Here is a 27,929-nt window from a genome sequence, read left to right on the forward strand (position 1 = left end):
CATAGGAATGATGAAGGAGAAAGGCATCTCCTACTGGAACAGATGCAAAAAGCAGGCGTTACCATCTGCTCTCTAGGAAAAGATGGCAACCACAGTGCAGGGAGCAGTGTGTCCAGTCCTGCAAGTGCTACAAGTTGTCAAGATACTATGTCAAATTCCCCAGCATCATCTGCTGGCAGTGAAGAACCAGAGGTCAAAATGGAGGTCACAGAAGAACCTATAGACGTGTGTCAATTCATTCCAGAACCTGTTCGGAAAAATGAACCAATCTTAAAACCGCAACCTAAGGAGGAGACCATCAGTTTTGCCAAATTGCTTCAGACAGACAATTTGAAGCCGTATTTGTATGGTGGTGTTGAAGCTATGGATACCACAGACACATCATCATCATCAGGGCCAAGTAGTAGCTCTAATGATACAAGTGTGAAAGCGGAGGAGGATGGTGCTAAGGATAGTAGTTCCATCATGCCATCGTCAAGCTTATCAGTTACTTCTGGAGCAAATCTTCCTTATTCTCCGATAAGTGAAGATGAAAATGGATCGCCATCCACTGATTCATATACTTCAGATTCACCTCCTGCTTTAATCAATGATGATGATACTAGGCAACAATTACCTAGTGCTCAGGAAGAGGATGAAAACCTCTTTAAAGATTTGCTGGAGCTCACAAAAAAACGATACGGAAGACCAACTGGTGGATGACGCATGTGTTTTGGACTCGCAGAAGTATCTGTTTTCTGTGAATAGCCCAGATAATCTTAGCCAGCTCCTAGGTAGTCCTAGTAATGCCAGCATATGTGTTGATAGTCCAGCTGCCCATACGAGTGTAGACGATGAGACAGACCCGAAAACTCCAGGTGGGAAATCAGAAAACCTGTTACCAAGTGGAATTCTGGCAGGTTTACTTAATTCTAAAGTGTGTAATGAGGTTGTGGCTTCAGAAAGTAACGTTACCCCAGCTAACCGCACCATGTTTAGTATGTCTGTCACCAGGATAGAGCCACCACCTTCAACTGGTGATTCGGTTTTGCCTGATGACATAGCGGATTTTTCGCTAGATTTTTGTCGCAGTGTGATGGATCAAACGTCATCGGATATTGTGAATTCTTTGGCAGGAAACCTGGATTTAGTTCAGAGTTTTGAAGACACTGTGATACGCCAACCTAGTGTAGCGCCGGGAGTAAGTTTATGTGAACTAGAAGACATTGCTACCTCGTCAGCTTATAAAGAAGGTGATAGCCATTACCATGTGATATCATCCCAAACACCTGTGCCACATACCCAAACTGAACCTGTCACACCAGTGACACCAATATCAAGGACTAATACACCCAAACCGAGTAGCTTGTCTATGGGACAAAATGGCAACAAATTTCCCATACCAGTTATTTCTCTCGCCAATAGAATTGACGGGAATCACACCAACCACTTTTTTTCTCCTGTACAAGATCCTGCAAATGTCACAGAGAGAATATCGAGATTAGATATCCAAGACGATCAGAAGCAACAACAAGAAAGGACTCCATTATTACATGCCTTGTTGACAGGGGCTGAGGCCAATCCAGTGGCTGCACAAACCTCTGTTAGCAGCCCACCATGTTCGGCAACAACAACTGTGCCGCACACTAGTGTTAATGGTATTCAACAGGAGAATTTTGTTGATAGTTTTGATGCCTTCTTACAAGACATGAATGCTAGCAGCATGCAAGAGCCGGACAATTCAAGTATCAACAACAACATGTTGAATCAAGATGATTTGACATTACTGCAGCAACAGGAACAGCAACGATTGATGCTGATTGAAGAACAGAAACGTCAGCAAGAGAAACTGTTACAGCAGCAAATGACACAGCAAAAACTTCAGGAGCAAAAGTTTCAAGAGCAGCTGTTAGAGAGGAAGCGCCTCCAGACAGAAATGGAAATGAAGAGAAAATTACAGCAAGTGCAAATGCAACAGAATTCAATGCCACAACAAACAATACTTGGAAGCCAGCAACAGCAGCTTGCGTTTGCACATAGTTTGTCAGAGGGACAATCGTTAGCAGTGAACGGAAACAACGGCAAGCAACAAGAGCAGTTGAATTTCCCTATACCCAATATCTCAGCAGCTGATATTCAAAAGTTGCACCAGCAGAAATTGCACCAGCAACAAATTAAACAGCAGCTTTTATTACAACAGAGTCAGCAGCAGGAACTACAGCAAATGCAGCAGCAACAGCAGGTTGCAGCAGCCCAACTAGGGCATCAACAACAGCAAGTTCGGGCTGGAACTGTCGGTCAGCCACTACTTTTACAGCAAGCTTTGATGCAGCAACCACCTCAACCGCAAGCGAATACGTCACTCAGTCCATCGCCACAATTGTCTCTGGCAACAAGTCCCACCATGATGACAACAACAAGCTGGGCTGCTTCATCCCCACAGTGGACTCCTCATGCTCAATAGTAAAGTTGTGTATATATATTAACGATTATCAGCAGACAATGGTCTATTTCGTTTTTCTCTGTAAATTTCTGTTTAGTTGTGAATTTGCAAATGTATGTTTACAGCAGCTGAAAGGACAATCCCATTATACTTGGTATAGTGTGACAATAGAACTACACTTGCCATAGAAAATGTACACAAAATCCCCACTTCAACTTTCAATTAATAATGCTCAAACCATGATGTACCTTCAGCTGATGTGGGTTCTATCAATGGTGTGTAACATTTTTAATTGAAGGAAAGCTAGTGAAAATCTGTACCTTCTATTACCGTATTCATTCCAATAAGCGCCCAGGGTCATTTTGGGTGGGCGCTTATTTTTTTACCTAATTTTTTCATGAGCTGGGCGTTTTTTAGAGATGAATTTACATTATGTTATAAAAGGGTCTTGAGATGTTCTAGTAGCTTTTCTGATACAGAAAATGTATTGCAAGTTTACGCAGGACTTGTGTAGTCCTGCAGCTATTTCACAGTATCGACATCTATCTGTCACTTCAACATTAATGGTACCCTTTAGCAAATTGAAAATACCCTGGGTGAGCGCTTATTGGGGCATGGGCGCTTATTGGAATGAATACGGTAATTGAAATTCATGCATGAATTGCCATGTGCATATTATTGTTGCATTTAACATGAATTGGCATAGTTAAATATCTCAAGCAAAATTCCTTCTACCAAGAGTACCCGCTTGTTGTCATCATTTGCTGACTGGGTTCTCTAATAGTGATGATTGGTATATTGCATGAGCATCCAATCAGCGGTTCTGTGTAATCAAGGACTGGACTTCTTAAGTATGTGAATTTTGTAAAAGGAAATTTTGCTTGAGATTTGTCCAAAGAATGGTTGATTACTGATTATTATTACTTTAAAACAGGAGCATAGCTTTCTCCAAAACTAAATCGAATTTTTCAGTTTCAGAGAAAGTACAGAGTACAGTTTTAAATTTGTATGAAATTTAATCCAAGTCCTGAGCACGATGTTGTGAGTATCTGGGAGTACTTTATAGTTTGATGTAATAACTTGTGACAAAAGTTATTCACAATGTATTAAATCAAACTACATTTAGTATGAAAAATATATTGCACAAAATTGTTCTGGTTGGTATTGTAATGTCTTGAGATACCCAAATGTAGGCTGTACATATTTTAGGCTGTACAAGTTCCAACAAGGCTCTAACAGTCAATTTCTCAAAAATCCCCACGATGAGAACAATATAGTCTTGTGTGATGAGACATGATGCTAGATGCATGAAGGGTGACTTACCTGCTAGGATATAGGCTATACGAGAGGTATCAAAAAGTTTTCGAAATCACCCAAAAGTGAAGGAGCTATGTCAATAAAAATTTGTCAGTATAATCACTGGTCCTTGTGTACATTATAGTCCAAAAATGGTCTCATAAGTATGTTGACTTTCTTAACAGGTGGTGCTTGATGGGCGGTAAGCGCATAACCTTTTCAACATAAGATCCTCCACTTTCTTCACTGTGGCCGCATCATCCCCAAGTGATGGAAGTCCACTTCTGGGATCATCTGTGAGGGACATGTGGCCAGTTTGGAAATTCCTTTTTCAAAAGGAACATTGCCATGCGATAACGGCCTTTCATAGATTTTCTGGGCATTATAGGCCTACGGTAACCCTTCAAATGCAGTGAACTTAATCATGCTGTGTGCCTCAATTTTCTCCATCATGCAGGTTACGCCCATCTATCACCACCTGTAAAGAAAGTAAACATACTATGAGACCATTTTTGGACCATAATGTACATAAGGAGCAGTGATTACACTGACAAAATTTCATCGATATAGCTCCTTCACTTCTGGGTGATTTCTAAAATTTTTGATACCCTTTCGTATTTGATGGCTTTACCAAAAGAAATATAAAAGAAAATGAAAGAAACAATAATTTCAAGTTCCACTTGGTCCAAAAGAAGTACATTTAAAATATACTTTTTGTACTTTTAAAGTAACAAGTATAGTTTAAGGATGCTTAAATTATAGCCTACTCATTTTTTTCTTTTCCTGGAATGTTGTGTACTTTAAATATACATTCTCTATACTTTATTTTACTTTTCTTTGACTTAAACTCATTTGCCCATCACAAGTGCTTTTTTTTCTTTTGGTAGTTTTTTTGTACTCTTCTTGGACTTAAACATTTTGGTGATCACCAAATGTACTTAAAATATACTTTTCCATTACACTTAATTTGTACTCGTCATTCGTGGTTGAAGGTCATCTAGGGGTCAAATCTGGAAAATTGTTCCGATTGGACTCTAAAAGAAAAAAGTTGGTGGACATGAACCAAATGAACATGGGAACATCTTAAAATAAAAGCAGCCTACCAATTTTCTGTGAATATCATGATAGCAACCACCGAGAACGGCAAAATTCTAGTATACTTTTTTTTTTAATTTAAGTTATTTATTTTTTCAGCTTTGGAGGATCAATGATCCTAGCATTTAGCTCTAGGTCCAGGGACACTCCAAAGCCGAAAAAATAAATAACTAAAAAAAAAAAAATTTTTTGTTTGAAATTCGAGTATAGTCCCACCCCCAATTAAAAAAAAATATTCAGCCAAAAACGGGGTGGGACTATACTCGAGTCAGCACGGTAATTTTAATAGAAGTACAAAAAAAGTACAATTTAGTTCTGATTATACTCTTACTGTACTTATTTCTTTTTTTATACTTTTTTATTAATACTTTATAAATATACTTATTTTGTGTTCCAAAAAAGTACACAAAAGTACTTAATTTGTTCTTCTTTTTGACCAGGCCACTACTGTAAATGCTACCTTCTGATCTGCTGAAACTGCCATCAGACTTGAATCAATTGTTTCTGAGATATGAAACCAAAGAGACTTGACATTGACACAAACTTCCAGAGAAAAGCAGCACTCTCTTGCCTATGGTGAGCGTACCCAGCATAAACACTAAACTGGGGTTCTGATTGGCTTATTCAATGACATCAAAAGACCGATAATCTGATTGGCAGATTATGCGTATATAAGGAACACAAAGCCCGGCCTACGTATGTCGCTCATTAACAGTGAATGGAGCAAGAGAATGCAGTTCTTATCTGGAAACTAGTGTAGGTCTGAGACCTGTATACCTGGTATACTAGTCTCAGGTGTTGGTTGTATCTAAAATATTTTTCATGACACCCAATCCCTTTTCCTTGAGGTGGATTGGTACAGGTATTTTAGTGAAATGAAGAAATGCTCAGAACAGGGTTTAAACATAATGGAATAGGGCAAAGTACCCTGATCATCATATCTTTTGTTTTATGGTTTACATAATGTTTCAATTTATATGTGTAAGCCAATGTCCTGTGAAATCAAAATGCTATGAACATTATATGCATTGTATTTTAGCAAAATATTGGAAAAAATTACATATTTCATGAGTGCTTTCAAGCCATTAACTACATTTATTATTGGTAAAAACAATAATATACAATGAGACTGTAAATTGATGTATTAGGAAATCCGTATGTCAGATTTGTTTCAAACAAAAGCCATGCTGATCAGTGTACTTAATTAATATGTTTATAATCAGAGTATTTCCTAATTTTAAGAAATTGGCCTTTGATACACCTCATATCTGTGACCAGATGTGGTCCAATCGGGTTAAAGTTGGTAATAATGAAACGTGAGATATAGTCAAAATTGAGGAGAAAAAAAACAATAAAAAGCATAAGAAAATGGACAGTAAAGGTTCCTAACTTTGGAACCAAGTATTCAAGAGATCCTGAGGATTAAACATCAGCAAGTGTAGGTACTGAGCAAGTTAGTAATGATAGTAACTAAATTTTCAACATTTCCGACTTTGGCCTGAGTGGATCAGATCGGGTCGTATATTATGAAATTTTAATATTAAGTGATGTCCATTGTTCTGTTTTCCGACTCAATTGTTACCACTCATGCCGCCTGAAGTCTGTATACCTTTCTCAAGTCAGTAATTTAGATATTGGTTTTTATTGTAAGGTAATGATGAGAAGTATATAAAAGTATACATTTTCCAAAAGGAAATGATGCAAGGAATCCAACTAGCATAACAGATCCCTGCAAAAATTAAGTTTTTGAGAAAATCTCAAAATTTTATTTTACTTTACTGACTCGAGGAAGGTATATGGACTATAGTTACATACTGCCTAATTGCTAAGTATTGTGTTAGTACTTGGTGAAGACAATACACATTGTCGCTGCTAAAATGTCCATGTATGTATTCATATAGCTTGATGCACTGACAGCATAACAGCCAATTGTGGTCAATACATTACATATGTATAAAGATAGAATAGTGTGACAATGAACAACAATCTATTAATTGACATTTCATAAAGGACCGACAATAAGGCTCCATCTCCTAATGGGGCTTGAAGTAAAAAAAATGAAATGGAGGAGATGTTGTTTTAAGTAATGAGCAAATAGTTGACAAAATATCAGGAAATGAATGACTGTGAGCTAGGTTCTTTGATTTGTATATACATGAATTATTTTTGTAAAGATTAATTATTATAAGGGAAAGAGGACAGATATTGTCACCCATTAATGTTTAATTACGCACAATTTTTTTTAAAAAGATATGTACTATAGGTAGGTAATTATTCATTACAATGTTTTGTATTGTATATAATGTAGTCAATTATTACTTGGGTATTCCCATGAACTTATCTGTCAAGGAAAAAACAATTATGATGTACCTATTTTAAAAACATTTTGTGCCCTAATATCTCAGGAATGTAAGTTAATGATGTAGGATGATGTAGGATTTTTGTATCCTTCTATACAATTGGCTTCGGTCTCTGGGATTAATTGTGATCTTTTCTGTGACTTCTCAATTTATTTTTATTCAGATCTCTGTTCATGGGCAGGTAGAAGTAATTCTTTTGTGATAGAGCTGGATGATAACTTGTAACAGGGGTGTGATTTGTCTGGATTTTTTGTGGCAAAATTTACGTAATTTTATTGATTTTCAGCCTCTTTTAGGTATTTTTGCCCAATTTCACACAGTTTTTCTGGATTTTTTTACTATTTTCTGGATATTTCACAAGTTTTGAATCACATCCCTGTTGTAATTGTTGATAGTATGAATAAAAATTGAGATGAGCAATTTTTTCTATTTTAATCACTAATCATGACAACCCATTGGCAGCTTGTAATCTGATATATTACAGCACAGAATAGAAGTAGGTGGATGGGGCAAACAGATCTGAAGACAAACAAATCAAGAAGCAAATAAATGGTCTCATTCTCAGAGCATTTCTGCCTCGGACCAAGGCCACTATACAATACAGAGATGTAAGACTTCCAGAAATTTCTGAAATTGCCGGAAATGGGGCCAAAAAAATAAAAAATTCTGGATTTAAAATTTTTTTTTTTTTAATTCCTTTTTTACATTTCCGGGATTGGATGATGATAATTTGTCATAAAAAGAGCAAATAAAAGTTTTTGTGAGGGGGTTGAACCCCCACCAGGGGCTCTCTCCCATGGACCCCTGTTGCACGCCTCACCTTCGGCTCGGCTGCTCGCTTTCGGCTCGCATGATTTTCAGGAAGTGGATCATTACCTCACTTACATCTGTGATATAGGAAGGTATGTTCATTTGTTTCCTGGATTGGGGGGGGGTAGGACATTGCTAAAGGCTACTTGCATCCCTGAATATTTGAAATCACCATGAGCGGATGCAAACTTTGAACTTCCATCAATAAAAACAAAATACACAGGGACTTTTTGGACTAAATTGCCAAATGTTAAAAAAATTCCCCAAAATTTTGACCATCTTAAGTATTTTTGGCCCACAGATAAAAGAGTCAATTCCAGTGCCACAACTAACATTTTTTACATGGTGTTTTTCTGAAGAACGAAAGGTTATTTATGTTATTATATCATGTTTAGGCCATATCATATGAAATTAATTAACTGTGGTCTCCAGCAACAGGGTTTTTAAACCCATATCAGCACATGGCAAAGAATGTACGGATTTTTTTGTATTTTGGGTACTGGTATTTAAAAAAAAAACTAAATAAGAATGAGAAAAAGAAATAGTTTTCTGGTTTAAAGGGGCACTTTGTGATGCACACCCCCAACTTATTCCAAAAAAGTTGAGATTTGTAAACCATCAGAAACCCAGGACTACATAATGTTTGTATGCATCATATTTCGTGCAAATTCGGTCTTTGACAACAACAAAAAATGTGTAATTTGTATAGAGGCCCTGCATGAAATTATCGATTGGCTCCAAACAAAGGATTTGAGCCGGTGCCCTTCAGTTATGGCGGAGTGCAGTCCCATTCAATCAAATGTTGTCATCAACCTATTTGATCGTAGTGCAGGGTTATGTGTGTGAGACGAACTGTCACGGTAGATTGCAATCATGCTTTTGTTGAATGCATTTGAGTAGTCCGCCATATTTACGGGATGATACATCACATGCAAGGCCTCTATTACATCCCAGTGTCTTATGTGGTGCTGTACTGCATGTAATTATGCATAACTCACAAAGTCATAGATATCTACTGAACCATACCCTAAAAAGAGGGTGCTGAAATCAAGAAATACCCATGCAAGAAATGTAAAAAAGAAACCAGAAAAAATATCATGAGGCCTGTTATTGAATTTATATTGCATTACATTGAATAATGTTCATATTTTCAGTCTTGATTAGTAGGAATTTTAATCTAAGAAAATGTAAAATAGGGCATGGAGTTAGTGATGCCCTGTTTCCTTGTCTGGATAGTGTCTTTAATCTTGCCATTTATCTTTTTAAATGAAATATCATATTGTTCAATAATTTGAATAATATGTTTTAGTGTTTTTATGTGGTATAGCACAGCTTTAAATTAATGCTATCAGGAAAAAATAGACATGAGTTTAGATGCAATAGGTGATATACGCCATTGTAAAACTGTTTGCATTAAGGCCACCCTATAATGTTAGCTTTTAATTAGACACCCTATATTTTTGAAACTATGATCAAAAACAGCACATATTTTCTTATGTTGTTATTAAGTTATTTTTGCCTATATCTCAGATCAAGAAAAATGGATATATTGCTTTTTGCATATTATCTGTACTCTTCATATTGACTATTATCTGTTCCAGCTTCGATTACACATCTGTCACTTTCAAAGAGGTACTAGAGTACTTTGATGAGACAGGTGCCTTGTTCAATTCCTAGCAAATCAATGCTGTATTGATTGCACATTTATTTGCTCCATTGCATTCACACCCACAAACTTCCTCTGACCGTGAATGGAATATATCCAGCATGATGTCATGAGGTGTCATGGTAGCTGGAACGTATTATAGTTATGTGAATTTGTAATGCCACTAATGTATCCTGCAAATTAAATTAATGTGTCAATGTCTCAGTGATTGGGAAACTTTTGTGATTGCTTTACTAGCCAGGCTGAAAAAAATGTTATGGGTTTGGATGGAAAAATGACTAATTATATTTACAAATGAAGTTGTATGATATACATCATTCTATTGTACGATTGTACAGGGAAGAATACAAACTTGTGTCATGGGTAAACCAGATTTCTGATGTATATGATAGCATAAAACATGTACATACCGCGATATGCTTGCGTATAAAGGTAATAATGATGACCTAACGCAAATTGCGGCTGTTGATGGGAGTAGACAAAAATGTACACATTTTGTAACATTCAAAATTAACCAAGAATCAAAGGGCATTATTGATTATGGTACTTAATCATTTTTCAGTAATTTTATAATATGGACATTTTAAAGTTCTCATTTTGTTCAAGGTATATCTTCCATGAGTCTGATTTTATCTATAAAAGTTCATCTAGTATCAGTAATAATGTCACTACATTTTAACTTGTAGTAGTGTACATGTACTCTGAGGCATTTTCGTAATATTTTATGTATTCAGTACCACCTTCAATCAAACAAAAAGTATGGGGCATCTCTGTTTCTCACTTCCATGCACAAACAAGGCATTTCACTGCATCTCAGGCTCATCAGGAGGCTTGTCAGTGAAAAGAAACCAAAACAGATAGCATGAAAACTTGAAAAGACTCATTGCCAAACTTAAACGGTCTCCTCAGGTTAAGTGCAGTAAAAAAAACCCAAAAAAGTATAAGTCAATGACATTGATCAAGAATTAGCATTAAGTATAGTCCAGTTTACCTTCGAAAAAGGTATAAAATTAAAACCATTAATCACATCCATTATCCCAGTCTGATCCCCTATTGATAGAGCTGTCAATGTGGTGTGAAAAAAGTGCCGACAAGTTCACTAATAATAATGATATGTTTTACTTGGTTTATCCACTTTGGTTTATCATTAGGTTGGGTTTGGCCAGCTGGGAGTTGTAATTGGGCTTGGTTTTATATCCTTTGTTGTGGCAAAATCCAACTACCACATGTAGTTTGGTCCTATCGCTTCTACAGGTCCCGATAGGTACCGATGGCTCTCTCTCTCTCTCTCTCATATGGTACCCATCTGGGCACCGATAGTGCTATCTAGAATCATATTCAGCAATCATGATTTCATAGCCTTTTCCATAAATTTTTTCCTAACTTTCATATTTGTGCCTCATATAATTGCAACATGCACAAAATGTAGCCTAGTGACGAGAAAAAAAGATATGCTTGTTAAATATTGTGGCCAAAAGTGTCTTAAATTTGTTGAGAGTACTTTGATAAGTAAATTAATTAAATGTATAGAATGGTTAACTAAATTAATGTTCTCTTTCATCAGGTAAAGTAATGACCAAAGTGGGTTTGTACTACATCTAAGTGTGTACTTTATGTTGTATCATCACAAACAAATCTCTTATGTGTGTTAATTGAAGGGAGTATATTTTGTACCTTATCATTGATGTATTACGCAGAAAAGTATTAGGCTGTTCCAGTTGAATTCCATACACCCCTGTATAAAAGATATGATCTGAATCTCCAACACATGGAGTGTGAATTTTAAATGAGGTTTAGGTGAATCCATCTGAAATCTACACCCTCTGTGTGGAAGATTTAAAGTCATGTGTTTGTTTGGTGTGTATGGATTTTAAATGGAAGAGCCCTATGTATGGTGTACTTCCAACAGTAGACTAACACCTTCAGTCATCTGCAGTGCGTTAGTATTTGGGTTATGCAACTGAAAATCTTACAGCTCAGACAGTCCGACTCATGAAAATATTTTCGTGCAACTTTGGTATTGCGAATGACTATCGGCGTGTGTGTACCATAGTAACCCGATCAGGATCGGAAGTTCTAAAAATGGTCAAAAGGTCAATTTAGACACAACTGCACAGTCTCAGATCACCAGAAACTGGTGGAAAAGTCAGACACTTTTTTAACACATAAGTTTTTCAGTCGTCCCAGAAAGTATCATTATAGCTGAATGAGGGCAGCAGTCTATTCCATCAAGAGGATGTTCTGGTGGATGTGCCAATTTGACATTTTAATTTTTTTTGATTTACCGTTTTTCTACAAATGTATTCAAAAGTTCTTAAAAACAAATGCATTTAATTACGTTATCCTTCCAATGACAGTCTTAAGCCAACATAAACAAGACTTCCAAATATGTAAGTGAAATACTGTGCCTTAATCGTAACAAATCAAATATAGGGGAAGCATCAAGTCTATTTAATATGTGACACGATCTGGTCCATGGGGGCCAAAGGAGGCATTTTTGAAAATTGAGTTACTGTAATTATTACATTATACATACAATAGGCTATAATTTACTGAAAACACCAAAGGTCTAGCATACTTGGTTCTAAAGTTATGGAGTTTTTTGATGTCTATTTTCTTATGTATTTTATTGTTTTTTACTCCATATTTTTACCTTTATCTCAGTTTCAAATTTGCCGCCTTTGGCCCCCATGGACCAGATCGTGTCACATATATATAAGGCTAACAAAAATGGGCCAAAATGAAGTAAAGAGATCAGACCAAAGAGAACCACCATTTATAGCCAAAAGCCTCATATCAAATGAGCCTTACAAGGTTTGCACACATAGAACTTTTTATCAGCCAAATGCAACAAGCATACACTTTAAATCGGAAGTTTACCGTGTACATGGCAAAACAGTGCACAGTGCAAACATGGTGGAGTCATTATCATTTATCCAGATGAATTGTCATTATCGCAATCCTGATAATAATCGGACTGACCAGCTTATGAGGCTGGCAATATGAGCAGGCCTTTAAAAAGATACAAAAATCGCTGCTATTCTAGTATTTCACACTCGGTAATTTAGTTATCATAGTCAATTTTATGAATGGATAGATTAAAACTACACTTGTGATAGCTAAAGCATCTTACGAGCTGTAGTGTTGTCTTTGATGAAATACACAGAAAGCGAGTGAAAAATGGAGGTTTTTATGCCTTTTTGGTCAAAGGTCCAAATTTTGAAAAAAGTACACTTTTTCAAAATCTGCCCCTCCACCTTTCAAAATCACCCCACAAATAAATCCTGGTTACGAGACTAGTGTATACTGCATGGGAATGAGACTAGCATGTATGGTCAACGTCGTCCTCTCGGCTGTCTATGATATTAAACCACATGTATGTTACTTCATGGCCAATTCAAGTGTTGTTTTTTTGCTTTTGTCAACTCCTTTTACATTGTACATCTGCCCCACCATTAATCATGTGCCATAATCATTTATTCAATTGGGCTATTCTATTTGAAATGCGCGCACCCCTATGGAAGACATGACCTTAAGTGTGAATTTCAAATGGGGTTACCTTAATGGATGACTCCAATTGAAATCTCTATCCACTGTGTGGGAGATTAAGATCATGTCTTCCATAGGTGCTACTGCTATATATGGATTTCAACTCGAATAGTCCATTCCAAAGATGGGGCAAATGTACTATAATTTATGTAGACATGTTATAACTGTTTTTGTAGTCTTCTCAAACGCTTTAGAGACTTAAACAACATCCAAATTCCTTTGCCAAATTTCCTCTAAAGATAGGCATATAAAATTTTGAGTGGAAATCATAGTGATTCAGCAGAGAAAACTGCTGGTTTCTTGTGTATTTATAAGTTCAAATTGGCATTTTACCAGACAACCATTGCATGCATGTAGATTTGTAAAAACCTGTATCATAAGAATATGTAAATAGTATACAAAGTTAAATTCTTATATTGTTTCCTATATGTCCACATTGGTAAATGGCAGCTGTGATGTCCACATATGGCAGCTGTGGGTATTATAAAGGTGATCTCATAATCAATGTCTTCTTGTTAAGCTCTGATTTGGTTGTTTTGTGATTTGTCCGGTTTCTAAATTTGTATTGAAAGCTTTGTGAAAATGTATTACAAATTTGTAGGTGTAGACTTTTAAAGCAAATCATTTTGAAAACTAATCTCTTTTATCCTATCATTTGGGGTATTCCAGTTGAAATTCACACACACATTCTATGAAAAATATGATCTATAATCAATCTCCCACACATGGACGATTCAGGTCATGTCTTTCAACTGGAATAGCCCATTTAGCAAAGTCAAAACCAGATACTTTGTTTCACTTAGAGATTGTTAGTGACATCAGTGCCCTTACACAGTTGTATCGTGCTACAACCTTGCCGATTTAACCATAGACAGTTCTTGTACCATAGGCATCAGCTGTGTGGGATTAGGTTAGCATAGAGGATTTGATACCAGTGAGATAACGCACCTGTAGTTTGATCAGCTCATAATCGGCAGGAATTAGGCATTTAACACCATGCCAGAAAGTAGACTCGTGTTAAGAGTTATAAATATAGTATTCAGGGATGTGAGAGTTCCTCTTTTCAGCTGATTCCTCTTTTTTTGTCGCCAAAATTTACATGTTTTTCTTTTATTTTCAGCCCATATTTGGCGTATTTACCCTGATTTTACACTGTTTTTAGTGATTTTCCTCGTTTTTGGTCTGTGGCCTCTCACACCCCTGAGTATTAGTTCACCTGTCTGGTCTATATTGTGTGTATTAAATAAAGTAGACAAAGAATAGATCTTGAATAAATCATTTGTGATACTAATGGCGAGATGTTGCAAGATGATAAAATACATGGATATTAATCCGAGGTAATATATGGCCCGCTGATTACGAGCTGATCAAGCTATATGTCACTAACAAACTTGGGGTGAAACAGAAGCATACATTGATAGGGGGTTCTCCATTTGGTGCTATTTTCTGCTGATTTAGAAATCTTAATACTATAGGTTGACAATGAACGTATCAAAAAGAAGCGTAATGTTTAAGCACACATTGTTCATATGAATTCCTAAGAGTACTGTGCAATTAAATACTGTACTGCATATTTTATTATTGCACAAATTCAAACCATTACTTGAATTTGGTCTACTTCTGTCTTTGTAGATAGATATCCTTACAGATTCTACCATTTTAAATGCACGGAATCATGTTTGCATTTTCACTTCCCCTATAACACAAGAAATAAGATATTACAAGAAAATGGTTTCACAAGGCAGATAAGGCAAAAAAAAAGGTTTGTCTCAAAGCTTGCGTGCGCATTTGTAAAATCACGCAATTTGAAGAAAAAGAAATGCGGAAATTTTTGTTTTTAGTTTTTCCTGAAAAAATTCGGCGAAAATTGGATTTTTTTCTAAAAATACCATAAAAATACTAAGTCGGGAATTAAAAAAAAAAATCGTGATTTCGTGATTTGTTTTCAAACCGCCATGAGCTTTAAGATAAACCTTTTTTTTTTTGCCTAAGATGGTAGTTGTAATAGTGGAAAAATACTAAAGAGCAGAATTCATAGAAAATCCATTTCGGTCATTTATGGTAGTTTTGCCTATGTGTTGGTGATTGACATTGTGCATAGGCATTTGTACTTAACTGCCTGCAACCCCACCTACTGCTCAGCATCAAGTTTCTATCATGAATCAGGGTTCCTGCGGTCCTTGAATTTGAAAACATCTGTTCAAGGCCTTGAAAGTCCTGGAAATTTGCACAAGGTCCTTGAAAGTCCTTGAAAATTGGGAGTTTTACCTAAAGTATAATGTTGACAAAATTTGGGAGTGGAGAGGAGCTGTCACTTTGCTAATACGCGCGCATGGAGAGCTGCTTCATGATTTTTGTGTTGTGGTAAGTCCTTGAAAATCATGCTTTGGGACCTTGAAGTCCTCGAAAAGTCCTTGAATTTTAAAGGCTTCAAGGTGCAGGAACCCTGAATTGAATTTAGTTTGCTCATAAATGTGATTATATCTCAACAGTGTTACCTACCTCACATAATTGCTTTGAAGTGCTACACAAGTAATGCAGTGTTAAAGGCTATCTGGGGTTGTATTTGAAAGTGCCTAATATGTACTTATTATATTTAGTGCGTACTGCCAAATCACTGCACCGCTTGAGTAATTGTACATTGCTGTTACCTCTCTGACTGTATATTGTATTTCATGGCATTTGTCATTGTGCTTCCATGCATCCTGTATCTCTGTACAAATATACTCCACAGTGTGCATCATTTTACTACTGTCAAGACAGAAATCTAGCTCTCTTTTTTTTAATACTTGTATAAATTGAACCATACAATAGTCTATTTTGTCAACTCAAACAATTGGTTATTATGTAGCTCTTATAGGCTGCTGTTGTAAATGGAATAGTCATTGTACATAGTTGTCATCATTTTGTACTCAAAAATGTTGTAATTGTTTGATTGATACAATGTGTCCATATTAATCCCTATAACATGACTTTAAAGCACAAACAAAACAGATATCTGTTTTATTATTTGTCTTTCAGTGTCTTAATACCTACCAATGAATAGCTCTGATAGTTGAGTGATTCATTTTATAAAGCTGTTGTCTCACATTCTTTTTTTTCTCCATTTACCATCAAACATAGGGAATGAAAATGATGAATGGAGTGCATGTGGTTCATGGCAAGTTTGAAGACAAAATTGACTATGATTGGAAACGTTTGGTCAAACTTTTTAAGAGAATGTGAAAAATAGTTTCATATGAAATAGAATAATATTCTATAATCATAAATTTCCTAATATAGATGAACTTCCGTGATATTTTCATCCAATATTTGGTCAAACCTGTGCAATGGCCCTACAATACCAATGAAAGTGTTACTGTGTGACTGGTTAGCATCATCAAATAAGAGGTTTGCTGCTAGGTTTGATGATAAATTGTTCTGGACTAATTGTTTTGTGAGACATGAGCTTATCTGAAATTATCACCATGACTTTGCAACACCTTTTCTTCTCAGTATCTTCTCAGCGCAACAACAGCAAAACGTTCGTGAGTTTAAACCCTTTGTAATGTAACCAAGGTATTTCTTTAACACATCTGACTGAAGAGGGAAGGGGATTGCAACTATCCTTAATTATCAATGCTCATGCTGTATGATGTACACATAATATAAGTTAAAATGAGTGGGGTTTTTTTTGCTTTAAAAAATGTATGAAAATGCAACATTTGTTATAGGTTTTTTTTAAAGTAAGTGTAAAGGACATAATTGGGGTATTTAAAAGAAGAATGTGAACCCTCTCAGTTACAGGAATAAAACTAAACAAATCAAGTACATTTATTATTTTAAGCCTTGACCATTCAGACAACCAGATCTTAGTTTTGTTACAAGTATTCACCGTTAGTGTTGCTGCATGGATGTTATATTGGTATAAAAATAGATGTACATTTTACAAATTAAATACAAGCAGCTTTTTGATCACATATGGAATTATGTAGTGACTTAGAGGTAATATTGTAAATAATATATATGTAACAATGTAATATTATAGTCAATCAAAAACAGCTGAAATAGTGCTTGATACTTTTCAGTAGTAGAGCATGTAATAAAATACACAAAACCATGAAATAATGTTCTTACATTATAATTTTACTACTGGGAGTTACACGTCCCAAACAAAACAAGATAAAATTACTGCTGAATTCCGATTTGCAACAAGAGCTCCAAAACAAGAAATTAGCATGGAAGGTGCATTTGCTACTTAATCGTGACAATATTCGTAGGGAGGTTTATTTTGTGCAGGACGCACCATGTGCATGAAAGGTAGTGCAGAACTAAAAATACCTACTTCTATGCAGAGAAGTAGTAATTTTTAGTTATCATACAACATAACATGTGCCTGCTGCATCCTTAACAAACTAAACCTCCCATGGTTAAGTAGAGAAGGTGCCTTCCACACTTTGTACTTGTTTTGAAGTTCTTGTTGCAGTTCAGAATTCAGCAACAATTTTACTTGATGATTGCCATCGGGACGTGAAACCCCCAAGTGAACATTATTATGTGGTTTGTGTATAAGAATGTATATATAAAATTGTTGACGATGATACAACATGTGATGAATTCTGTTGTTTACAATATTGCCTAGATGTGTTTTGTTGTTTTATTGCGGCATGTGTTAGTTAATTTGGACTGAGAGAACTCAGACCACTCCCTATGATCAGACTCTGCCATGGGATTGTGTTACCCATGGTTACAGCCGGTATGTTGTAGGTTCGCGATGTGGAATACATATTAGATCCACTATGTCCAATACGAAATAAAGTTTGCAATGTTGAAGGTCTCTATGTCCAATATGAAATAAGGTTTGTTATGTCAAAGGATTGCTATGTCGAATACAAATAAGGTTCTTCCATGTCGAATATAATAATAATAATAATAATAATAAAACAGCATTTATATAGCGCATTGTGAATCTCAGATTCCTCAATGAGCTTTACAGATTTAAAAACTACCAAACTTAATTTACAATATATGATTTTAACTTAAGAATTATACAAACAATACTATGCATAAAAATAGCAGACCAGCTGCAAGCAAACAACATTAGAATGGCAAGAGTAACACTAACACCAGTGAGAGGCCCACCGACAAAATCCCCAAGGGGGACTGTCGGTGCACCTCACACCGGCATCATCAATATACAGCAAGATAATAAAAATTTCACTAATAATCTCATATAACAAAAAAAGCACACTGAAACCAAATGCAAAGGTACACAACCATCTCCATCCAAAGATGGAGATGCCAGTGTAGAGTGTGTGATAAAATAAGGTTTGCCAAGTCGAATCTGAACTTCACTCTAACCCTGACTAAATAACCTTATTGCATATTTGGCAAAGTTAACCTTATTTCATATTCGATATAGCAAACTTTCAACACAGCTAACCCTATTTTATATTAGGGCTCATATTGAAATTCCCTTACACAGGAAGGTGTGCGCCATACTGCAGCTTTCCTGTGCTAGCTTTCTTTTGTTAAAATCCTGGGCAGGGTGTATCACTGATGCATATAATCCATCCGTTTTATGACCAAGCTTTCCTGAGGCGCGCGCTTAGCGAGGGGAATCCTGCCTTCTTTCTGTGTGAAAATGTGGTAGGGTATTTCAATATGAGCCCTGTTATTTTATGGACATGGGGAACCTTATTTCATTTTTGACACAGTAAACCCTCAGGTATAGGAAAATGCCAGCTCAACATACATGTAGCGAACATGAGACAAAGCAATCCTTCAACATAGTGGGTGTACACATTGTTCATAAAGGGCAAATAATGTATCTCCAGAATGCTTGGCCATCCATTTGACGAAAAGTAGTCCACCACCAGAATGCTTGGCCATCAATTTGATGAAAAGTAGTCCAAAGCAATAGATACTCACAAAAATTACATTGCATGGGCAGTTCACCCAAGTTCAATAAAACAAGGGGCCGAAGCTTGTTATTAGCTAGCTCAAGAAGTTTCCTCCCTTCTCAGCCCTTACGAATTGGCTGGTCAAAGCAAGTGCTTATAAGTTCTAATAGGATAGTTAAAGGCCCTTTCAGTGATTTGCTAATCCAGGCGATCGTAAAAATCATCAAAATTCAGATTTGAAGCAAATTAAAAACGTAAATGCTAATTTCAGGCAAAGCTACAGCACCATCGGGTGGCAACAGGGAGTGTAAGAGTATACTGGCTTTGGGTGGTCTTCTGATGTCATGGTTGGTCCAGATGCAACTCCCATTAACAAATGTCGAAGCTGCCAGACTTGAAAGCATCTTCATATCCTCCTCGACTGATGGCACATTACTACTCGGGAAACTCAATATGTGCCTTGGTTTAATAAGGGTGATATCTCTTGGGTCTTCTGACATGATTTTTCAGCTTCATTCCCCATTTGATACATGCTTTATCCAGTTCATCTGTGGATAGCTGTAAGCTTTCAAAGACCACTTCTATCAGAATTGTGTCGCGAGAATGTTGATTTTCATTTCCCCATGTGGATCCTATAGTCTAGGTTTTGTGCTCCTCTCATAACAAATTCAAGGAAGAGATTGAAGAGGCATGGTAAGGTAGCACTGTCTCACAAACAGAGAAAGAGGCTTACGCATCATGCGTAATTGTTCTTTCTCCTGTACACTGTCTCTCACTTAACTTTGATTCGGAGTTTATTAAATGGGTGAAGACAATTTATGATAGTAGAAGCAGTTGCATTTTTCCCTTTGGAGAAGGGTGTACGTCAAGGTTGTCCTCTATCTGCACTGTTGTTTATAATGTGTATTGACCTTTAGGCTTGTAAAAATAAGACGGGATAAGAATATAAATGGCATAGAAAGTTACATCTGAAGATAAATTCAACAAAAACAGGAAGAAGATGACTGAGGATGGGAGATTAAATATGATACCTTCCTCATTTTCTGGAAAGCATCCCAAGGTTTTACTTAAAAATAATTGCATTCACAAACGAAAGTTGGTGTAAAAAGGAGTTCAAATGGTAATAGGCATACTGAATACTGCATGAATTTTACAAGGAGATATGATATGAAAAACAAAGGGTAAAAACTACCATCTGTCAAATTTTGTCGACTTTTGGTGTAGTTTCCACCGTTGTACTTGTTTCGTTATTCTTCTTGGTAGATTCCTTCTGTGTATGTATTCGTGTCCTACCACCGTTGTTGCTAATGAACGGCCACCGAGATTCGGAGCCCTAACTTCGACTTTCATGACAGGAATGTACTCGTTAGAGAGTTGACCTGCTGTACACTACTTAGGCCTATTGGACACACGGCCAATGACTTTCCAGTCACGTGACTGGTTACATTCTTTATGCCACTTGTTCCACGTTTCCTTCCCTACCCAGAGCTCCTGTCGGTTTTTCTGGCTGCGGGGCCTTTAGGCATCCAGTCGGCACCAGATATAGAGGTTGTGCATATTATTATCATGATTATGACGTATCATACCGTAAATATGGCGGTCTACTCAAATGCATTCAACATAAGCTCTCACACACATAACAAATGCACTACGATCAAATAGGTTGATGACAAAATTTGATTAAATGGAATGCACTGCACCATGATTACGGTGAAGGACACCGGTTCAAATCTTTTGTTTGGAGCCAATCGATAAAATCATGCAGGGCCTCTATACGCCGTAGAAGTGACGTAGTTAATCGGATTAACTACCATAGCAATAGGTGAATACAATTTTGACTATACCGCCCTGCACTACAACGTTCACGCAGTACCGATGCATTGAACTATAGATGTCAAAGAAAGACTGATCAATCGCACCTGTAAGATAAGTATCTTTGAAAAGAGCGGTATTGTATTCAATCTATGTTTGCTGACATAAACAGGTGATTAGTGCAATCTGCTTGTAGTGCAGGGCGGTCTATTCAAAATTGTATTCATCTATTGCTATGGTAGTTAATCCGATTATGACGTCACTTCTACGGCGTATTGGGTTGAGCTGCAAACAAGCGATTATGGACATGTAGATTGATGGAATTGCCACCGTTTATAGGCCTACATACATGTGACAGATAGATTGTAGTTTAGGCCAAAAGAAATATTGTGTTGCCCGCAAGTGGGAAAGTTGGGTCGGGCGGTCGGATTTCTTGGTTTTTCCAGGCGGCAAATGGCATGAACGAGCCGGCATGCAACTTGTGAAACCGCCCGGTCGTATGGCATTTTCCCGCATTTTCCATATACTCGGTTAGTTTCGTGGGGTTCATTATCGAACCCCAACGGTTTTAGCTTGTATTTATATTATTTATTAACATAGGCCTATTTGTTTGTGATATTTCAAGCGTTTTAAAATTTCAAAATAATCCCATTCAATTACACGGTTGACGATGAAAATTTACTGAATTTAGAGAATGCACGGCGACTACCACCTGGTTTTTTCTTCTGTTTTTAAACCTTCAGTTTTTTAAAAATCCCCTCAAATATTAAATAATGCTTCTTCAAATAGGGGATATTTGTCAATTTTGACTTCTGGATACTTGTTAGACTTGTTAGATAATCAATTTAAGACTAGTCTTTCAATAAAATAATAATATTAAGTGAAAAACATTGATTTTGTGAACAAATCTGTAAAAATCATCATTCAAAAAACAAAATGCGATCCTGATTTTTCAGGATTTAGAGTCGCTCGATTGAGGGCAACACAACAATTTTCGTTTGGCCTTAGAGTAAAAAGAAAGGGGTATAGGCATAAAAGGGGACATGCATGACCGAAATGTACTGAGGTGAAAAACGAAGTTAGCAAGTAAGCTGCAGTTGCGCATCTATACAACAAGCCTTTTACTGGCCGGTGTCGAGTAGGAATTATTTTAACCAATTAGATAGCTTACCGCAACTTATGCGCCAAACCAGCGGAATTTGTCATAACCGTGAATTTAGTGTCACTCCCTCCGCCTGGCCTCTTCATCAGTCCGCCAGACCTGATGAAAGTCAGACACTTTATTATATGAATTCTAACAAAATCATAAGAACTTGTTTCCCAATCTGACTTTGCGCCCGTGGTAATTTTGGGACAGCCAATAATGTGGTCCAAATAATTAACTGTAGTAGAAGTGACATTTGATAATGTCTGGTGTGAGGAAAAGTATTATATTCCTTCATATGGCAGGTATACGAGTCCCGGTACGAGTCTTAACAAGCTATTGTCAAAGTTACTCACTCCGGCCCTCTTGTGATATATCATAGTTGTATGGCGATATTTTTGTCAAACTGTCAACATAATCAAAATACCAAGTATACCATATGAAATGAGAACGATTGAATTAAGGGCTGGGGTATGAACGTTTGGACAGTATTTATTTTGGGACATTAGAGCACATCAGACATATCGAATTGCATTCTGAATACCGAGAATGTCATTCTGATATCAAATAATTTTGATTTTTTGAAATTCGCAATTTAATACACATTTTATGGCAAATCATTAAAAATTGATATTTTTGATATTTAACACTACTCGAAGTAAACTTTATAAATCTGATGATTTATACTTAAAGTGTATGTAGGTGGGATGAAAAGCCGACGATCAATTGAAAATTTTGACCTTTCGTATTGAAGATATGGATTTTTTTTCCAAAACACCAAAATAAATTAGGTCTTTTTGGGAAAAAAATCCATATCTTCAATATGAAATGTCAAAATTTTCAATTGACCGTCGGCTTTTCCTCCCAGCTACATACACTTTAAGAATATATCATTAGATTTATATAATTTACTTCGAGGACTGTTATATATCAAAAATTTGAAAATATCAAATTTTTATAATTTGTCATAAAATTTGTATTTTATTGTGATTTTCAAAAAATGAAAATTATTTGATATCAGAAAGACATGCTTCTTATTCAGAATGCAATTCGATAGGTCTGAGGTGCTCTCATGTCCCACAAAAAATACTGTCGAAACGCAATAAATGCTCATTCTAGATCCCTTAAGCATTAAAGGCAAAATATTCATAACATGCCTTACATCAACTTTAAATCAATCATCAAAATAAAATACGCACAGTTATATAAAGCATCATAATGACAAGAAACAATTCCAAAAACAATTTCAGCAACATAATATTTGTAGACGAGCATATTTTTTGTTCCGGTTTACTAGGACATTTCCATGAATATTTGGTGGAAATGATAACCTTAAACATAGTCAGAAGCATGCACTAACTAATTTGCTCAAAATCGCCGATTTGTCACTTTGCCGAATTCATAACGATATAATTAAAGAAACAGTAGAAGCAGACGGTATAAAGAAAACTACAATAATGGTGAACAGTGGGTTTTCAACGCGGATTTAAACCAATCAGTGGAATTTGAGTCCCGAATGTATTATACATGTAGCAAACTATTCCAGAGTCTTGGGGCCGGCTCCAATCGAACTCCCGATCACGGTAACTTAGTATTGCATTTGGGAACGACAAGACGATTTTGCGAGCTTGAGCGAACATTGACCTTTGGTTGATATGGCACAAGATGTTCGCGTAAAAAGTCCGGAGATGCATTAGTAAGAAGTAAAGTAAAGTAAAGTAAAGGTAAAAAGTGAAGTCTTGAAAATAACAAACTTCTTTGCACCAGATATCGATTATCGATACCACCGCCTTGCAGCAGCGTTGTTCGCTAACTTCGACATGTTAAGCGCGCTTCAGACTCCGAGTATTGTACGTACAATATGTACGTTATTTAATCTATTGCCATTCTATTTCAGTAATGTTTAAGTTCTAACGAATGAAAAAAAAAAAAAAATCGATAATATGTTACATACAATACCTAGCAGAAATATATTATCGATTTTACGTCATCAAACATTCGTTAGAACTTAAACAGTACTGGAAATAGAATGGCAATAGATTAAATAACGTACATATTGTACATACAATATTGTACGTACAATAAAAAGTCTGTATACTGCTTTAGTCTGTATACTGCTTTACCCTGGGCCTCAAGGAAGAACAGATGATTAATTGTGTTTTCAACTGATTGAGTGTCCCAGGTTAAAGAAGAAATAAAACAAACAAACAAACAAACAAGTGATGAGCCTGTCAGTTAATTCCAGCAGCAGACTATTACAATAGTCCAGTCTGGCATGTCTGGAAGTCGCAAATGCTTGAATGAGTTGTTCGGCGAAAGCCTGCACGATAAATAGTCCGAGGATGCATTAGTAAGAAGTAAAGTAAAGTAAGATAAGATTTTAAGTCTTGAAAATTACGGGCGGCAGCCAATATAGAGGTTCTTCAGGATATGAATGATGTATTCGCACTTCCTTGCACCAGTTATCAGCCTTGCAGCGGCGTTAGAGAACTTAGAGCTGAGCTTGCCAGGTAAGTCCAGCAGCTAGTACAGGGCGCTATGGGTTTGAGATTACATTATAGTCCGGTGGCAGAGCAAGGTTAGATGGTTTTGCCAGTTAAAGTAGTTTTCTTTGCTGATTATTACTCTTTCAGTGGTACAAAATAAGATTTTGGGGGATGTAAAATGGTAACCCTTGGGCAATTAGAAATATTCAAGATGGCCGCTATGGATACTAAAATTAAGCTCAGTTATTCACTAGCGGTACCATAATAAATGATAACTTAAAGTATTTTGTGTAAATTATGTTCCTTTTGGATGCTTTAAATATAAACGATATACAGTTTTAAACATGACACTCTCGCAATTCAAAATGGCCGCTGTTAAACGTCATAAGCAAAAACCATTAGTTTCAAGGTAAAGTTCTTTTGCCAGATTTTGTTTCTTACAATAATTAATGTACACCCTAGAATTAAGCAGATCCAGTTTGACATTTTACTTCCTTACAATCGCATAAAAATTCCAAGATGGCCACCACCGAAATGAAGGGTAGAAATATAACACTTTTTGGAAGACATTTTGCAGGGAGTGTATTGAGTGACAGCTCGGGGTTAACTGGGTGATATCTGAACTGATATCTGTATCTGCCCAACTTGTACCAATCCTTCCTGAGCTGAGCGCCTTCAATTCCTTGACGACTAATATCAACAGCGCCTGCAACTGCAGCCGAAATTCTTGGAAGTGTAGGACCGATCATTATAGCAACATGTAACCCGGTAGTCGAACAGATGGTTTATAATCATCTTTGAATCTCTGAGTAAGACACCCAATGCCACTTGAAGATCCATTTCTTGCTTTTGCACAGGACTTTGTTGTTGCCTATCAGTAAAGCTGACAAGGACTTCTTCAACTTCGGCGAGGAAATTGTAGCATGTCAGATACTGATTATGTGCAGCCAAATCCTCGTCGATAGGGATATTGTAGTGTGACTTTACAATGCGAATGTCTTTGCACTCTCGTACTACCTGTTTGGCTACTCTTTGGATGCTGCTGCCTACTAACAGTTTCATTATAACTTCACGTTTCACGTGCGTTAAAGTTGCAACGGAATACGATAATACTAGAATAACTTTGTGATGAAAGAACTTGAAGCTCTTCGGCAAAGTTTGTTTGGAGTTCTTCATTGAGTCACCTACGATCAGCACGAGTTAATGTGATTTCCAAATGTGTGCAGCATTCCTGATACAATTCAGCAGGTTTCCAAATGCGACTCTTATCACCAGATATGACATCTACAGCATGTTTTCGGAATTCATCAGTTGCATCTTCTTCAGATGCTGCAACATCACAGCGTGTATTGCTTTTGTCACTAAAAACAGTAAAATATTAAAGTTTCTTTACTGGTTTTATTTCCTCTTTAGCCTGGAACACTCACTGAATTGAAACACAATCATCTGTTCTTCCTTCAGGCACAGGATCTCTGTGATGCATAATTCCCTCACATAGAAGATCACTCACAGAGATTTCTAAACTTTCTCTGATTTCATTTGCCTAGCTATCACCACGATCGCGCATTTTGCTATCAGATACTCAAATTTTGGCATAACGTTCATGTGTAGATATAAGTACATAATGCAAGCTTCCATCTGTCTGGATGCTTTGAATCTTTTGGAGTTCACACACTTCCCCACATTAGTATTCCTGGAACAGGGGCGTAGTCAGCCCTCTTTGCCAGGGTGGGCAAGGCTCCAAAAATTCCCCCAAGTTAATATATAATTAAAAATAGAGCGAAGCGAGCATAGCGAGCCCGCTCTAGGGCCCCTGGTGGGGGTCCAGGGGGCGAAGCCCCCGGAAGCTCATGGGTTTTGGGCATTTTTATACCATGAGGGGAAGCCTCCTTGCACACATTTGTAACGTTTTTATGTGAAAATTTTGCCATGTAAAAAGTGTAAAGTTTTGATTTTAGAATTATCTGAAAGGAAACAAAAATGAATTTACAATGAAAGAACAATACAATAAAACAATACTGATATTCTTGAGTGGATTTAACAAGTTGTTTCATTCACTAATTACATTCACTAAATTATTTCCCCCTTCTACCCTTCGTTCTCTTTCTTTCTTTACATTTTTCAATTTCTTCCCCCTTTCTCGCATTCCTTCCCCCTTGTATTACACTCACTTAAATTACTTCCCCTCAATTCACTTCCTTAAATTCCCTGTCCTTCTTCATATTCTGCAATTTCTTCCCCTTTCTTACACTCCTTCCCCCTGTGCATGAATTGCTTCCCCACAATAAACATGCAAGTTGCTGTTCTTTTTCCTCTTTTCCCCTCTTTTACCCCCCTTTCCCTATTCCTTCCCCATCCCTCTTAGGCTTCCCTTTTGTTTTTTTCATTTCCCCTTTCCTCTTCTTTCTTTTTTCCTTCTTTCCTTTCTTTTCCCTTCTTTCCTTTCTTTTTCCCTTCTTTTTTTCTTTCTTTCCCCCTTTCCTTTCTCTTTTTTTCCCTTCTTGCTCCAAAATTTCCCCCCAGATTTTTCCAGGGTGGGCGAGTCGCCCACCCTGCCCACCCCCAGCTACGCCACTGTCCTGGAAGTCAAAGAGGGGGGAAGATCAACGTAGTCGTTTGGCGGACTGGGTAGAGCAATCTTCTACATAATTGCCAATATTAGATTTGCGTGATCATTTTTCAGGCTGACATATGCTGACATACAAATCATACTCATAATCTTGGCCCATTGTTCAGAGAGCAACGATGAGCATTATTACATTCGTTCCGTATCGGTATAGAAGATAAATTGAAACAAATACATATTGTTTCAATTTAATTTAAATGACTGAATATGAGCAAGGTTTTTAAGTCAAGTCAACACATACATAAATGACAGCCAGTGAAAAAATTTCACTGACTATCCAGGATTTGAACCTGGGACCTTCGGATCACCGGACCGATGCTCTACCAACTGAGCTAATAAGTCAGATGGAGAAAAGCAGTGATGTTATTATCTATAGGCCTTCAGTTCAATACCCGCCCTCTATCATCTTCTCATCCAAGAAGCTTTAAATGACTGAAGAAAATATGCTGTCTTTTTTCTGCGCACGTTGGAATGTTTTCTCGATGTATAATATAGGCCAGTTTGTCATTTTCAAAACTCAACCTTAGTCCATACAAATGTGGGCTATTACTCAAATTACTCCCTTGGAACAGTAATCATTATATCTTCACACTCCTTGAAAGTGTCTTTTCAAAGAGTGTCATACAATTATAGCTACAATTCTCAGGTATTTGTGTTAAAGAACATATTTCATGATGACAATATATACACATATAATGTTTTTAAGTCAATCTAATTGGTGTATTCTATTGCTAAAATGGTCTGAAAGACATGTAAAACTTTATGCAAATGGTTAAGAATA

At 36.6% G+C, this 27,929-nt stretch overlaps 1 protein-coding gene and 1 non-coding gene across 2 annotated transcripts in view; one reads left to right on the top strand and one right to left on the bottom strand.

Moving 5' to 3' along the window:
* Positions 1-3,313, top strand: part of LOC140152275 (uncharacterized) — a 111,508-nt gene extending 108,195 nt beyond the window's left edge. Inside the window, exons 11-12 of the mRNA XM_072174580.1 lie at positions 6-701; positions 748-3,313. Of these exons, the coding sequence (XP_072030681.1) occupies positions 6-701; positions 748-2,443 (2,392 nt within the window). The 3' untranslated portion in view covers positions 2,444-3,313. The remainder of the gene's footprint in view (positions 1-5; positions 702-747) is intronic.
* Positions 3,314-27,417: 24,104 nt separating this feature from the next.
* Positions 27,418-27,491, bottom strand: Trnat-ggu (transfer RNA threonine (anticodon GGU)). The gene has a single exon. It is a non-coding gene; the product is annotated as a tRNA-Thr (tRNA).
* Positions 27,492-27,929: the final 438 nt, after the last annotated feature.

Source organism: Amphiura filiformis, chromosome 5 (genome assembly GCF_039555335.1).
Source record: "Amphiura filiformis chromosome 5, Afil_fr2py, whole genome shotgun sequence".
Lineage (NCBI taxonomy): Eukaryota > Metazoa > Echinodermata > Ophiuroidea > Amphilepidida > Amphiuridae > Amphiura > Amphiura filiformis.